We start from the raw sequence: 14,552 nt of genomic DNA, 5'->3' as shown, positions 1-14,552 counted from the left end.
AAAAAAAAAAAAAAAAAAAAAAAAAATAGTACAGTAGCTTCATGCTTCTGCCTTCTTCAAATGCTCCCAGCAGTTCTGCACTGTATCTGTGCCTGTGCCTTTTACTCCCTCCTTCCTCACTTACTCTTTTCCCCAGAATTAGTTTGAATCTCAGCCTTTCCCCTCCCACACACACTCCTGGACCTCAATTGAGCAGGGACACACAAAGAGAACACCTGTGGACAGTAAGAAATGCTTCTATTCTCAGAATTTCTTGTAGAATTCAAGGAGCCTGGACTGTTTCTTAGCAGGAGCCATTTCATCCCATGTTTTGAGAAACCTTGAAAAGTGATTCAGATTTTGGTACAAAGGGAACTAAATACCAGGGAGTTGGCTGCGGGGGAGGTGTCTCTGCAGAGAAGGCAGTTGGGCTTTTGCTAAAGAGTCTTGGTTGGAAGTTTTCTAGGAGACCTGAGTTCCAGTCCCTGGGCTGGACAGCGTGCTTCCAGGCCTCAACACTCCCATCTGGAAAATGATAAATAAGGAAACGTGTATTTTTAGAGGTGGAAGAGTGTTAGAGCTAATTGAATCTCACTCTTCCTTTTTTTACAAATGAGGAAATGAACTCCAAAGGGAAGAAATAACTTGCTTAAGGTCACATGGAGAACTGGCAGCTTGTTTAGTCATTCACTCATCCATTCCATCCAAGCAAATGTCTTGGTGCCTCTCCTGTGTCAGGTACCTGTTAGAGGCTAGGACTAGAGCAGGAGATTAAATAGTCATGATCTCTGCCATACTGGGGAAATGAAATAATTACACCAATGAACAAAACATTAAAGGGGATAACTAAAGACAGAGATAAGCTATGATGGAAATAAACACGGTACTGCTATAGAGAATAAAAGGGCAAGAGTATAGAGAAAGCCTCTCTGAAGAAAGAACACTAAAGCAGAGGCCTAAAGAATAAGGAGTCAGCCACTTGAAGAGGGTTGGAAGAGCTCTCCAGGGGAGAACAGCATGTGCAAAAGCCCCAGGGAAAAAACGTTTGGCCTGTCCTGAAAGGTAAAAGAAAGACCAGTGTGAAGCGGAGGCAGAAGGGGCCTGGCCTGGGAGCAGATGTGGTATAGGAGAGGTAGGAAGGGCTTAAAATTTGCAGCCTTAAAATTCAAAGTGCCCTTATTAGTAAATTCTTGATTGACCTTCACATCCCTGTTAGGACGGAAAGGCAAGTACACGTTCATAATAAGACGCTACCGGTTGAGCATTTGTTTAAAATTCGCTATTCTCAGTGTGCTTTTCTGAGACCTGGATTAGAAGAGCAGGAAAAGAAAAAAAAAAAAAAAAAAAAGGTTGAGCTTTTCTTCTGTATCCACCTCTCACTTGGTTAGGTTTCACCTCGAGAAATCAGCCAAGGGCAGGGGTCATGAGTGAATTCAGATATCAGACGGGGTAGAGTTTGGTTTCTGGTGGTGTCGTATGGTTTTGAGAGCCGGAACCTCTTGTTTTTGTAGCTTTATTTCACCCTTCAGTTCTGTCCTTTCACCTCCTCAGTGAATACACCCTCGCTGGAAAAATGAATTCCACTGATACAGGGCACCCTCAGGCAGTCATCTGCGGATTTCCATGCAACGTTGCCTTGACGGACAGGTGCTAATCAAGTTCACGGTGTGCAGTGTATTGTAGGCTTGCCACTTGGCTTAGGAAAACCTATTTATATGCATGATTTTCACAGGAAAAGAATAGCAAATGAGAAACAAAATATTTTTTCCCACTCACCCAGGGAACGGAATCAAGATCGGCAAAGGACGAGCCTGGCTTCATTTCCTGAATGATTTACCTGGTGCTCCTGGCAGGGATAGTTCATACGTGAACCAGCAGAAGATGCTGTGTGATGGGGGGGTAGGTGGCACAGGCTGGTGACTGGGCCCGGGGCAGAGGAAGCTATGAGGCTGATCTCTCTCACAACCTTCTACCCTTTGGCTAGCGTCCTTGCTTTTATCTATTCTGCTCTAGCTGGTTACTCTGCTAGTTCTCAAAGGCTGCACAGTGGCAGAGCTAGGTAGATGTAGTCCCTACCTGGACTTTTCAGTGAACCTCACCTCCTACCCCCAAATGAGACTGAGTAAGCACACACCCCAGCCCTGATCGGCAGCCTTAACCTCTGCCCCAGAACCCAAGCCTAGAATGAGCCCTGACCTCAGCCTCAAATCCAAGTTCCAACTTTGTCCAGCCACGCCCCCTAGCCCCAGCCGGAGCCCCTGACCCAGCACTCCTGACTAAGCCCCTACATGTGCCTGAGCCTCAGCCTTAAAGGGTGCAGCCACAACGCCGTGCATCCCCTGGTACATAACCACTTTTTAAATAAGCCTCTGAAAGCACCTGTCCTCTCAAAGCTCGGGTGCCCCTTGCCATCTCATCAGAGAAGCCTTTAGCCAGGAGGCAGTGTTACAGCCTCCTCTAGCCCAAAGCCAGCGAGTGCATAGGAGAGGAGCCTGGACCTCAGAACCGCACCACCTACTTGGTGTATGACTGTCCTTGTGTCAACACTTCAGCTGGAGTCAGTCTGTGAGCTTCAAAACCAGTAGGGCTTTGAAGCAGCAAGCTGCAGCCTCAGTCATATCGGGATGTCAGTGATTGAGTTTGACTCTCTCATGGTTCCTTTCCCCTGCCCTCCCCGCAGTGTGAATAACCAGCCACTGCAGAAGAATCACAAGACATGGAAAGAAGGACATGGGTTCACACCTGTGTCCATCATCCCCCAGCTATAGGATCCCTGGTTCCTCATCTGTATGTGGGCTCAAGGGTCATCAGTCACGCCCTACCCACCTTACTGGGTATTCACAAGACAAAATGGATGTGAGAGATTTAAAAATCATATAATACACTATGAGCAATTATTACCTCTCTCAAAATTTCAGCATTTCATCTCTCCTGCCATCCAGTAGCAGAATGGCATAGAGAAGGAGTTGGCCACAGGCCAAATCCAGCACAATGCCTGTTTTTGTAAATGAAGTTTTACATGGTAAATAAAGTTTCACACTCATTTATTGACATACTGCCTTTGGCTGCTTTTGTGCTACAAAAACAGCATAGCGCAGTTGCAGCAGAGACTGCAGAGCCCTCAAAGCCTAAGATACTTACTACTTGTTCCTTCACAGAAAAAGCTGCTGACACCTGGCGTAGAGAATCAGAGCAATGGCTCTCAAGTTGGAATTCCTGTGTTTGGACGCTGAACCTTCTACTTTGTGGCTATGTGACCTTGGGCGAGTTAATTGCCCTCACTTTTTTCTCCATAAAATGGGGATAATAACTGTCTCCCTACTCTATACTACTGAAATAGTAGTAAATGAGCAATTCATGGAAAGCACGTAGCGTAATCCTAGGCACACAGTAAGCACTCAGTGTTGGCTGATATTATCATCAAGGGAATGAAAGCTCTGGTTTGTGATGACAGACTTTCAGGGGACAGAGTTAGCGTGGTTCAAGGCACAGGCCAGGGAAGAGGACAGACCTGGATTCATATGCCAGCTCTGCCACTTATCACACCAATGACTTGTGAGAGATTAATTAATCGCCCCGAACTTTAGCTTCCTCATGCATGAAACAGGAAAAACAAATATAGGATTGTTGTGAGGAGTAAATGGTAGTGCTTAGAACAGGCTTTGGCCTATGGTAAACACTCAATAGGTGACGGAACTATAATCATAAGTAAGATGAAGAGTAGTATTTTTCCCAAGTAGGCGCAGTCACCCAGAACAGATAGCTAGTGAGAGGTCTCCAGTATGCTGCCGTCTCCAGGAGGCTCTACCTGTGGCTACTGACACCCTTGACATCAGGTTTTGCATATTCCAAGCACATGTAAATTCTGTAGACTTCAAAGTGGAGTTAGGCAGACAGCTGCCTCTTAGGAGGCTTTTCCCTAGGCTAATAGGTCCTCAAGATCCAGTACCTTTTAACACTAACAATCTATGACCCTATGATGGTTCTTGGGTTAAGTGATACGTCAAGGAGGACAGCACGTGTGTGTGTGTGTATGTGTGTGTGTGTGTGTGTGTGTGTGTGTGAGATTATATGAACTATCTCTGAAAGATCCTCTTCCTGTAATACTACATGGTTGCATAGTTTGCTATGCAGGGTGAAAATGCCCTCGTTCTGAATCCTTCAGACATCCTAAGGATTGAATTATGTAATGGGATGTAAACCTTCTTGCCAGGGAGCACTGTCTAAGGAGACTGGGTGTTGTGCGTAGAGTACATTAAGGTTGCCCGGGTTCTGGACGCCAGCCTAGGAGCACAGCTCTCATTCTCTACTGGCTTAAGATAACGGGGAGTGACAGAGTTCAGTGGGCTGAAGCAGGGGGAATTTGGACAAGGGGCAGGGGATAATGCATACCACCCCCCAAGCTCATGGTTGTGAGATGGTCAGCTAAATTTAGAAGACTGTGAAACAAGCAATATCACCAAGCATTTATGTTGATTCCCTGCCCAGCTCTATATAGGATACATCACATTGTACATACCAAGAAAAACCATAGAGTTGAAAGGCCTCTGCCTTCAAGGGAGCTTACAGCTCAATTGTGGATGAAAGACATACATACACAAAACGTCATTTAATAATATAAAGGAAGAATAATGAGTCCACCCAATGCAAGAAATGCCATGGAAGCAAGATTAGGTCAATTGTCAAGAATAGTATCAATTGATTAATATAGGTGAGTGATCTGCATTCATTCATTCTTCATTCTCTCACTTACCAGGAATACTCTGTAGTCATTGTGTGATGCCCTCTAGGGATTGTAAAGAATAAAATAAGCTTTATGAAGGCAGAGGCATCATCTATCTTATTCACCACTCTGTTCCACAGTGTCTAACCCATTAGGAGACAGGCAACAGCAACTGAATTAGAAGTAACTCCTTACCTAACTTTGGTGTTCAGATGCATGTGACATTTACGGAGCTCCTTTATGGTCTCAGACTTTGACTTATGTTAGAAAATACTAGAAAATACAAATTTAGTAGACATCTGTTGGTTTGATATGCCTGACATCCATCTTCTCTCTGTCCACAATGTATTCATCTTCCTTTGGCTGACATCTTAGTAAGATTATTTCCTTAGTAATCTTAGGAAGATAATTAGTTAGTTTCCCTGCCTTCCCTTGACCAAGGGATGACTCCCAACCTGAAAAAGGCCAGTCTCGAGCTGTGTGGACCAGAGATCACAAATGGCTGGGGCAACAGTGACACTCTGAAGATACCGTCCATGAAATTCTCACATCTAGATTCCCCGAGCTCCTGCAATTTCTGTCTCTCTAAGGTCCAGTCTTTGAGCTGAGGGTCCCCCCTATCCCTTCTTCTTTTGTCTTCAGTTAGCATGCATTAATTTCTGTTCCCAGTCAAAGAACTCACACTAATAAAACATGAGGCCTTGATAAAAATTTGTAAGGGGCATAAATTTCTAAGGACATTTAAGAGAGGGATGGAGACCTTCAGATTACAGTTAGAGATGGGGAGGCATGAGAGGTTCACAGAAGAGGTGGCATTTGAGCTGAACTTTTAAAGAATGGAAAGAATTTGGAGAGGAAAACGGCAGAAGTCAGGAAGGCTGTGCAGGCTAGAACAAGAGCGTGGGCAAAGGCCCAGAACCTAAAGCAAGCCAAGAAGCATCCAAGAACAGCAGCATCTACACTAGAACCTGATGAACTCACTGGTCCATTTTTGCAGCCCCATTACACTTGAGTCAGAAGATGTTCCCTTTCCCATTTTCCACTCACTCATAACCACCTTCCCCCTCTACTGTGTCTCCTCCATTGCCTTGAGCTATAGGATGTTAGAGCTGAAAGGTCTGGTAAGATCAGCTAGGACTGACCATCTCAGACCAAGGTGATGTTCTAGGACTCCGCAGGTACCCAAGCCACACATGAAGTACCATACACCTTAGGGGAGCATTAAGTTTACTCAGAGAGTTATATGATCTGTTTTTCTTCACCTTCATTTCTACTGCTTTTCTCCTTTGTCCTACACTATGTCTACCCTGGCTTTCTATTTCTCAAACTCCTCAATCTTCTCCTGAACCTTATTAAGAGCCTTTGTACCTTCTGTTCCTTCTGCCTGAAACTGTTTCCCTGGCCCTTTGTCTGGCCAGCTCCTTCTTATGGTTCATTTTCTCAGCTTAAATGTTAGTGCCACAGAGAGGGTCTCCCTCACCATCTTATCTAAAGTAGCCCCTCCAGTCACTCTCACATCATCCCATGTTATTGTCTTCGTAACACAGTGTCCCAAATAATCTTGCTGATTTGTATACCACCCCTCTCCCCTCCCTAGATCCTAAGCTCCATGACGGCAGGTTTTCAGTGTTGTATCCCACTGGCACCACTGCTGTCTAACATATACCATGTGCACAGTAAACACTTGTTGGAAGGGTGGATGAGTAGATACATAGAAGAAAGAGAAATTCCCTATCTATAGAACTAGACATCTCCCGTGAGTATAGGCGTTTTATTGGAGGTATTTAACACACACACACACACACACACACACACACACACACATGAGAAACACTGATTTAGTGTAAACTTCATTGTCCAGATGGGGAAAATGCAGCCCAGAGAGAAAAGGGGGCTTGTTCATGGTCCCAGATTTGCTTCTTTGCGTTTACTTTTCCAGAACCATGTCAGGCACCTGAAGAGTTTTCCAGCAGAACCTACAATCTCTCAGTCTGTTTGTCCTTCCGCTGACCCTGGTTTCATATGTCAGCCCACAAGGTGAGTCTAATTCCAGGACCACTGAGCCAAGCCTTGATCTAATTCTTAGCCTCATATACCGTGTCACATCTCAGTGGCTTTCAGTGCCTGGCAATTAACACTCATGTTTCATAATAAATGCACGAATCTGAGCAGGGGAGGATGCCTCCTCTTCCGCATCTCCCTCTGCTGCCCTGTCCCAACTGGGCTCCAAGGCCAGGGTGAAGAGAAGCCCTATGAAGCTGAGATGAATCCAAAGCCAAAGGAAATGCAACATGGACACGAGACTCAGGGGCTTAACTTCTCTAGTCCTGGCAAGGCCCTTGGCTATCTGGTCGCCCCCGTGCCAACTCTGTGCCAAAGTCCCCACCAGTAGTTGTACTGGCTTTTCTGGAGTTTCTCTCTTACCTCATTGCCTTTGGATAAACTGGTCCCTCTACCTGGAATATTGACACAGGTGCTTAGCACTGTGCGTGCCTGTAGTAAGTGCTCGGTAAACACTGGCTATAATGGTAGTTATGACCACTTATTCTATGTTTAAACCCCTTATTACTCTCTCAAAATACCCTTTCTTTCCCTTAATTGAAAACTTACTGGACTTCCCCGGTGGTGCAGTGGTTAAGAATCCGCCTGCCAATGCAGGGAACACGGGTTTGAGCCCTGGTCCGGGAATATCCCACATGACACGGGGCAACTAAGCCCGTGCGCCACAACTACTAAGCCTGCACTCTAGAGCCCGTGAGCCACAACTACTGAGCCCACGTGCCACATCTACTGAAGTCTGTGCGCCTAGAGCCTGTGCTCCGCAACAAGAGAAGCCACCGCAATGAGAAGCCCGTGCACTACAACAAAGAGTAGCCCCCACTCGCCACAACTAGAGAAAGCCCGCACACAGCAACGAAGACCCAACGCAGCCAAAACTCAATCAATCAATCAATAAAACGTAGAACTCTTGTCTAAGCTGTGAGAAGGCAGAAGACACACCTGTCTTGTGTCATCCCTGCATCCCAGTTTTCTGGCAATATTAGTTTCTGGTGCTCAAAAAATATTTGTTGATTTAACAAATGAACAATAAGGCTTTATCCAGTAAATGACAGAGAAGCCCTGGACATGTCTCAGAACCCTAAATAATTGTTGTTCAGAGGAGATGGGGACAATTTATATCTATTATGGTAATTCACTACATGTCACTACCAGATCTTGGATGCAAGAGAATATAAGGGGATGGAGGGGCACTCTTATTGTCCTCTGAGCGACAGAAATAAAGCACATTTGATGTCACAAGGTTAGAGTCAGAGCAAGAATGTCATTCCCACCTGTAAGGATAGAATTATTGGAGAAGCAGGATGAGTGTCTAAAAGTCCCCCCACCTACACACACACACTTTCCATCTCCCTCCCCCAGAATGAAGCCATCCTGCCACCTCATTATCCACTATTTACCATAAGGCTGCCACATTTCCAGGGACTGCAGCCAGGAGCCAAGGAGGAAGGCCGGTACGAGAGGCCTTAAATGAAGTGACAATAAAAAAGAAGTTGCTAATACCAGGAGTTCCCTCCCTGGGAGAGAGCTGTCAGGGCGAGTGCCCAGGGCTGGGAGATTTATTGATACTAAGTGGATGGTGCCTTAACCAGGAGTGCTTATCAAAGAAGTTTGAGCAAAGCGATGATGGAATTGGACAGCCCGCACCCGTGCAGAGCGTGGGTTTTCCTGCCCTTGCCGGTGCCTGCCCTCCTGCCTCCCCAAGAGGGAATTCCTGGCCTCGTTTTTTACTTGCTCTGATTGTTGGACACATTCCGCTAAAGAATCTCTTAGAGGCAGGGACCTCGGAATCTGACACTCTGGCAGGGTTCCCTGAATGTGCGAAGGCTTTTCTCTCTGCCAGGTCTTTGCTGTCGCTCTCCCTTCTACCTGAAATACTCTTTATGCGCAAGCAACTGCACCATACTCCCCTTACTCCCTCTCCTGGCTGATCCCCAATTATCTTTCAAGGTCAAAACTGGCACTTCCTCTTGGAAGCCTTCTCTGAGGTCCCCAAAGGCTGGGCTGAGGTGTCTCTGCCTGAACCCCGACCTCATCCCTGCCACAGCACTTATAGGGAAGTGTAATTGACTGGTTCGGTGTCGGCCTCTCCCACTGTCAAGGTGACGTCAAAGTCGGGGCTTGCCTTTTTCAATACTGCATGTCCACTGCCTAACACAGAGTCTCACGAGTGGTAGACGCTGGATGTCGAGAGGTGGATGGATGGGTGGATGGACACATGTATGGACCAACAGAAGGACAGATGTGTGTGTGTATATGCTCTGCGTGATCTCCAGGGACAAGAGGGGAATGCATCGAGCACCACCCAGTTTTGTTCTGTTTTTTGTTTTATTAATTTTTACCGGAGCATAGCTGCTTTATAATGTTGTGTTAGTTTCTGCTGTACAGCAAAGTGAATCAGCTATACGTATACACATATCCCCTCTTTTTTTGGATTTCCTTCCCGTTTAGGTCACCACAGAGCACTGAGTAGAGTTCCCTGTGCTATACAGTAGGTTCTCATTACTTACCTATTTTATACACAGCAGTGTATATATGTCAATCCCAATTTCCCAATTCATCCCACACCCCCTTCCCGGCTTGGTATCCATACGTTTCTTCTCTACATTTGTGTCTGTATTTCTGCTTTGCAAGTAAGTTCATCTGTACAATGTTTCTAGATTCCACATGTAAGGGATATTATACGATATTTTTTTCTCTCTTTCTGACTTACTTTACTCTGTATGACAGTCTCTAGGTTTTGTTTTAATATCAACAGACCCTAATGCAGTAATGCTTCTTGATCTGGCAACAGAGGCAGGCAGAGTGCTACCTGAGAGGATTTTCTAGAAGCTGAAGCTGTCCCATATGCCATGACTGTTTCTTTCCAATATTGTTGGAGGGAGGGAAGGGGTGGCATATCACAGAAGAGCTCAAGCCCTGTGGTCTGACTGGTGGAGTTCAGAACTCAGCTTTACATTGTGCTGGCCCCAGGCCTGCCCTTCCCAATTTGTAACCTACGTCACAGGATGAAAGAAGTCAATGCACGGGAATGTCCTTGGCACGATGCCCGGCACTTCGTAAGTGCTCAAACGTCGGCTCCTAATTGCTACCATCAGAGGCACTATATGCACCACTGCTGTCTTAAATGGAGGACATGCACACAGTCCCACCTACTCTCATTCACTGTCAGCCTGCGAGTATGACTGGACCAGTACACAGCAGGGCTGCAAGAGGCTGCTTTTCAGTGTTCCCTTTTCTCCCCTTGGGATTGCTGTACCTGACAATACGAGACTCCACCTCTAGCCCCCTTTCTGATTTGCCTTCTCTCATCTACTCTCTACTAGGTAACTAACTCACCTATCACATTAAAAATTGTATCTTAAATACAACTCAACACTCTGAATGCACCTAGATTTAGTGCTAGGATTCTATTACAATCGGATCCAAGAACTCAGAGCCTTCATCTGATTTCTAGGTTTGAAAACCTGCACTGGAGGTTGCTACAAGTCTGACCAGCAAATAACCAAAGTGTGCTCAATCAGTGAATATTTTTCAACTAATTAGACTAGAACGTAGACTGTTGGAGCCTGAAGAGATGTTAACTCTTACGGGGTTCAAAGCACCAATTTACAGATGGAAACTGAGGCGCAGGGAGAGCCTGGGATTGGCTCAAGGTCACATAACACTGTGCTGTGAAAAAAACAAAAAGAGAATCCTCCAGGTCTTCTGGCATCTAATCTAGTACTTTTTCTACAAGCCCAAGTTATCTTTTCTAATTGAATATTTACTGTGACAGATTTAAAGAAATGTGCTACAACTAATTATATTTCTGAACGTGTAACCAATTATGCATTCTCCCACAGGACTTGGGGCCTACAGACTCTTAGTCTCTCCCTCTCCCTCGCTGTTGCTGCTCAGGCTTAGCTGAAATGAGGAGCCAGATTGAAGGTCAAATGCTGAGCAACTCAGAGGACCAGGGTCCACTTGAGTAAATCCAGGCCAGGCTACCTCCAAGCCATGCTCTTTTAGGGAGCGCTGGTTAAACGCACCCGCTTAGCCTTAGAGGATAACACACTCAATTTAAGGCAAAAGAGATTTGCAAAAGGGGAAGATAGGGAGATAATTCAAGGATGGGGGAAACATCCTGGCCTCCGTGTGTGTAAGGAGTCGACCGTGCCTATCTGCACCCATTGCTTCCACCCCATCTTACCCATTCCTCCTCTACTTCTAAAGTTTCAGCAAGAAACACTGGCCACGAGGGCCCCAGAGACCCAACTAAAGGTGTGAAACCAAGGAGATGCCGTCAGGGAATAGATCGGGAACCTGAGATTTATATCCCCCCAGATAATATTTCATTGCAGCATGGAAAGTAAAGATCCTAAAAATACCGCAGAGAGCATATGCTAATGGGGTTCATGTGCTCGCCATACACACCTCACCCAGTAAGATGGATTGTGCTTTTTGACAAATCTATATCTAACACAGGGAGAATAATATACAGTGTATGCTTCCTGGTGGAGAAATCCATATTTATGGAAATCTTGATTCTGGCAATTACAATAGACACTTAAAGACAGCACCGGTTGTCGGCTGTAAGTGGCTGGAGCGCCCTCGTTAGGGTGAAAGACAAAAGAGTGCGAGTAGTGAAGGATAAACAGCTACTTCAGGAGACGCCTACCCAGAACAGGGGAGGAAGAGGTCCAGGGTGACCCAACGGTTCCTCCTCATTCCTTAGTGCAGTGCTCTCATCAAGCACTCGACATTCATTCAACAAACATTTACTAAGCACCTACCATGTCCCAGGCGTTATGCTGGCTTTGGGGCATACATGAGACCCCTGTTTTTAGGGAATTAACACTGACCGGAACAGTCACAGATACATACAAGTAAAAAAAGAAAACACCTTCAAATAATAATGATTCAAGCATGAAAGATAAGACAGGGGGATGTGATAGAGACTTATAGAGGGTTGAGGGGAGGGTGGAATCACTATTTCGAAGAGGTGATGAAGGAAGTCCTGTTCTAGGAGGTGAGATTTGAGTTGAGATAAAATTACTGAAAAGGAGTGAGCATTGCAGAGAAGTAAGGGAAGAGCACTGCAGGTGGAGCGCAGAGTCTCCAGGGCAGAACAAGTGTGGAGGCCGGAGGCACAGAACAAAGGCCAGGCGGCTACAGCAGGGAGCGAGGGCAGCGGTGTGAGGCAGGAGGCAGCAAAGGGACAGGTCACTCTGCCTCTGAGTCACGGTCAGATGTTTGGAGATTTTTCCTGTGTGCAGTGGGAAACCTCAAAATCTGTAAGAGGTTTTTGCACAAGGAAGGGAAACAGTGTGTTTTCTTTGTTCTTTTGGTTTTTTTTAAATTAAAAGGATCCCTCTGGTTTCTAGGTGGAGGATGAACATCACTACTGAAAACCAAATGCCATAAAGCTGAAGTCCATGAGGGCCACCTCCGGACACCAGGAGGGCCGTGGAGTGGGTTGAGAGCAGGCATATGAGGTTCTGGTTTCAAAGGGTGGTCAGTCAATGGACTGGGCACCTTGAGAAGCAGTGCATGCCCGGTAATTCAGTATGCAAGCAGATGTTAGGGGATTGGGATTAACATATACACACTACTATATATAAAACAGACAATTAACAAGGATCTACTTGTTCCCTATAGCACAGGGAACTCTATATTCTGTAATAACCTATATGGGAAAAGAATCTGAAAATGAATGATTATATGTATCTGTATAACTGAATCACTTTGCTGTATACCTAAAACTAACACAACATCGTAAATCAACTATACTCCAATATAAAATAAAAATTAAATTTACACACACACACACACACACACACACACACACACACACACACACAATAAAGGGCACCCGCCAGGTTTCCTGTAGATGGTATGCTGGGTTACCCTGGAAGTTAGACAGACGACTTGTATGCTTCCATTACAGTCTTTAAAAGATTATCTTTCAGGGACATGAAGGGAGGGTCTAGGGACTGACTAAGAACTGAGACTCAGTAGGCAACTGGGTCCCAGTGGCTGATGGCATTCTTTAGTGCAGCCTGGCCCAGTGAATCAGTAACATGTTAAAAAGTATTCACCAACAAAGGGTCCTGGGGGCGTATGGATTTGACAAAATCTGTGTTAAAGTTGAACAGGATTCCTCTCAATCTTTTATGTAGCTGGTACGCAGTTTGAAACTCCAAGAGGAGGACAGGGTTTGCACCATTTCCCAAATTTCTCTGAGCATAGAAGCCTTTTCTTTTTTAAGGAGCATTCTGTGGGGCTAACGTTCATGGAACACATTTGGGCAGTGTTCATGGAGCATAATTTGAGAGCCCATCTACAAAGGCAGTACGGGGTCACGGAAGCAGGTGATATGGTAAAGAGAGCAGAGGATCTAGAAATATCAACATTATCGTCTTAAAAGAAAATTGATAATACCAAAGTCACAGGGTTGTGATGAGAACTAAACAGCTTGATATATATGGCAGAGCACCCTAAAACACGGTTACTGTGATGAGGATGACTTGTCTGCCTCACCATCCATACCAAGATGGTAATTTTCAGGCCCTGGGGTTGGCATTGGGGTTGATCACTTGACTGGGGCAAAGTCTATGAACCCTTATCCTGTATCACATATTATAATGAAGTTTAGTAGCTGAACTACCTGGACTTAGCCCCATAACCTTGGGGCTAACTTTTTAGCATTATATTCTAACCAGCAGTGTAACCGAACACAAACCAGTACTGGTAACTGCACTGGGATCTTACAAAATAGCTCCTGTGGGGATGCTCACACAGCTAAGCGACTACTGTGGCTGATAAAACTGCGGGGCGGGGGGCTGAAAAATCAGCCAGGAGGATGTACAAACACAAGACGAACATCAGCAGGGAAATGTACACTGAAAACTAAGGGTTGGCTGGGAAAATCTTGTTTTCTTAAACGTCTATCAGCAGCAAGCTGACAGACCTTCTTCCTAAGGCATCTTATTATGCTTTGCCTTGACGTGATGGGCAGTGTCATAGACAGGTCACTGGACTGGGTTCAAGATACCCGCCTAACTCAGATATGGTCTAGCTGTGCTACCTTGGACATGTTCATTAACTTTCCGAGCCTTGGTTTTCCCCTTTAAAAAAATGACGCAGCCATCCTTTTCCTACCTTAATAAAGGCATTGTACAGATAAAGTGAAAGAGCATACAAAACAGCCTTGCATACATTTATAATTAATAACCATGACAACATTTGGTATGGAATTGGTACCTAATAAACATTGGATTCGACAGATGGATGGGTGGGTTGGACAGATGATTGGGTGAATGGATGCAGAGATGGGTAAAATGGATGGACAGTTGGACAGATTGGTGGGTTGAAAGAATGGAGTGATGGATTCGTTGGATGGGTGGATGGCTAGATAATAGATGGATGATGGGTTGGATGGATAGACTAGTGGATGATTTAGTTTTAGAGCCACCTGACAGCATGTTTGCAGTATCTTCTATCCATTAACTTTTCTCTTCTCCTCTTCCAGTCTGTTCCCAGTTCTCTAAAGGAGTCTATGCCATCTTTGGGTTTTATGAACGGAGGACTGTCAACATGCTGACCTCCTTCTGCGGGGCCCTCCATGTCTGCTTCATTACACCGAGTTTTCCTGTTGACACATCCAACCAGTTTGTCCTTCAGCTGCGTCCCGAGCTGCAGGATGCCCTCATCAGTATCATCGACCATTACAAGTGGCAAAAATTTGTCTACATTTATGATGCTGACCGGGGTAAGCCAGGGGAGGGGGACTGGAGGGATGAAGAAAAAA

The 14,552-nt window shown here is 45.4% G+C and overlaps 1 protein-coding gene across 6 annotated transcripts in view; it reads left to right on the top strand.

The window, feature by feature from the left end:
* GRIA1 (glutamate ionotropic receptor AMPA type subunit 1) overlaps positions 1 to 14,552 on the top strand; it is a 313,635-nt gene that overhangs the window by 150,153 nt on the left and 148,930 nt on the right. For 5 of the 6 annotated variants that reach the window (XM_007460311.1, XM_007460312.1, XM_007460313.1 and 2 more), the window contains exon 3: positions 14,274 to 14,513. The exons of the other annotated variant lie outside the window; for it this stretch is intronic. In XM_007460311.1, coding sequence (XP_007460373.1) covers positions 14,274 to 14,513 — 240 coding nt within the window. The remainder of the gene's footprint in view (positions 1 to 14,273; positions 14,514 to 14,552) is intronic. 6 annotated transcript variants of the gene reach the window in all.

This window comes from Lipotes vexillifer, unplaced genomic scaffold, assembly GCF_000442215.2.
Source record: "Lipotes vexillifer unplaced genomic scaffold, Lipotes_vexillifer_v1.1 scaffold361, whole genome shotgun sequence".
Lineage (NCBI taxonomy): Eukaryota > Metazoa > Chordata > Mammalia > Artiodactyla > Lipotidae > Lipotes > Lipotes vexillifer.
The sequence above is the reverse complement of the archived record's forward strand: the minus strand, read 5'-3'. Positions and strand labels throughout refer to the sequence as shown.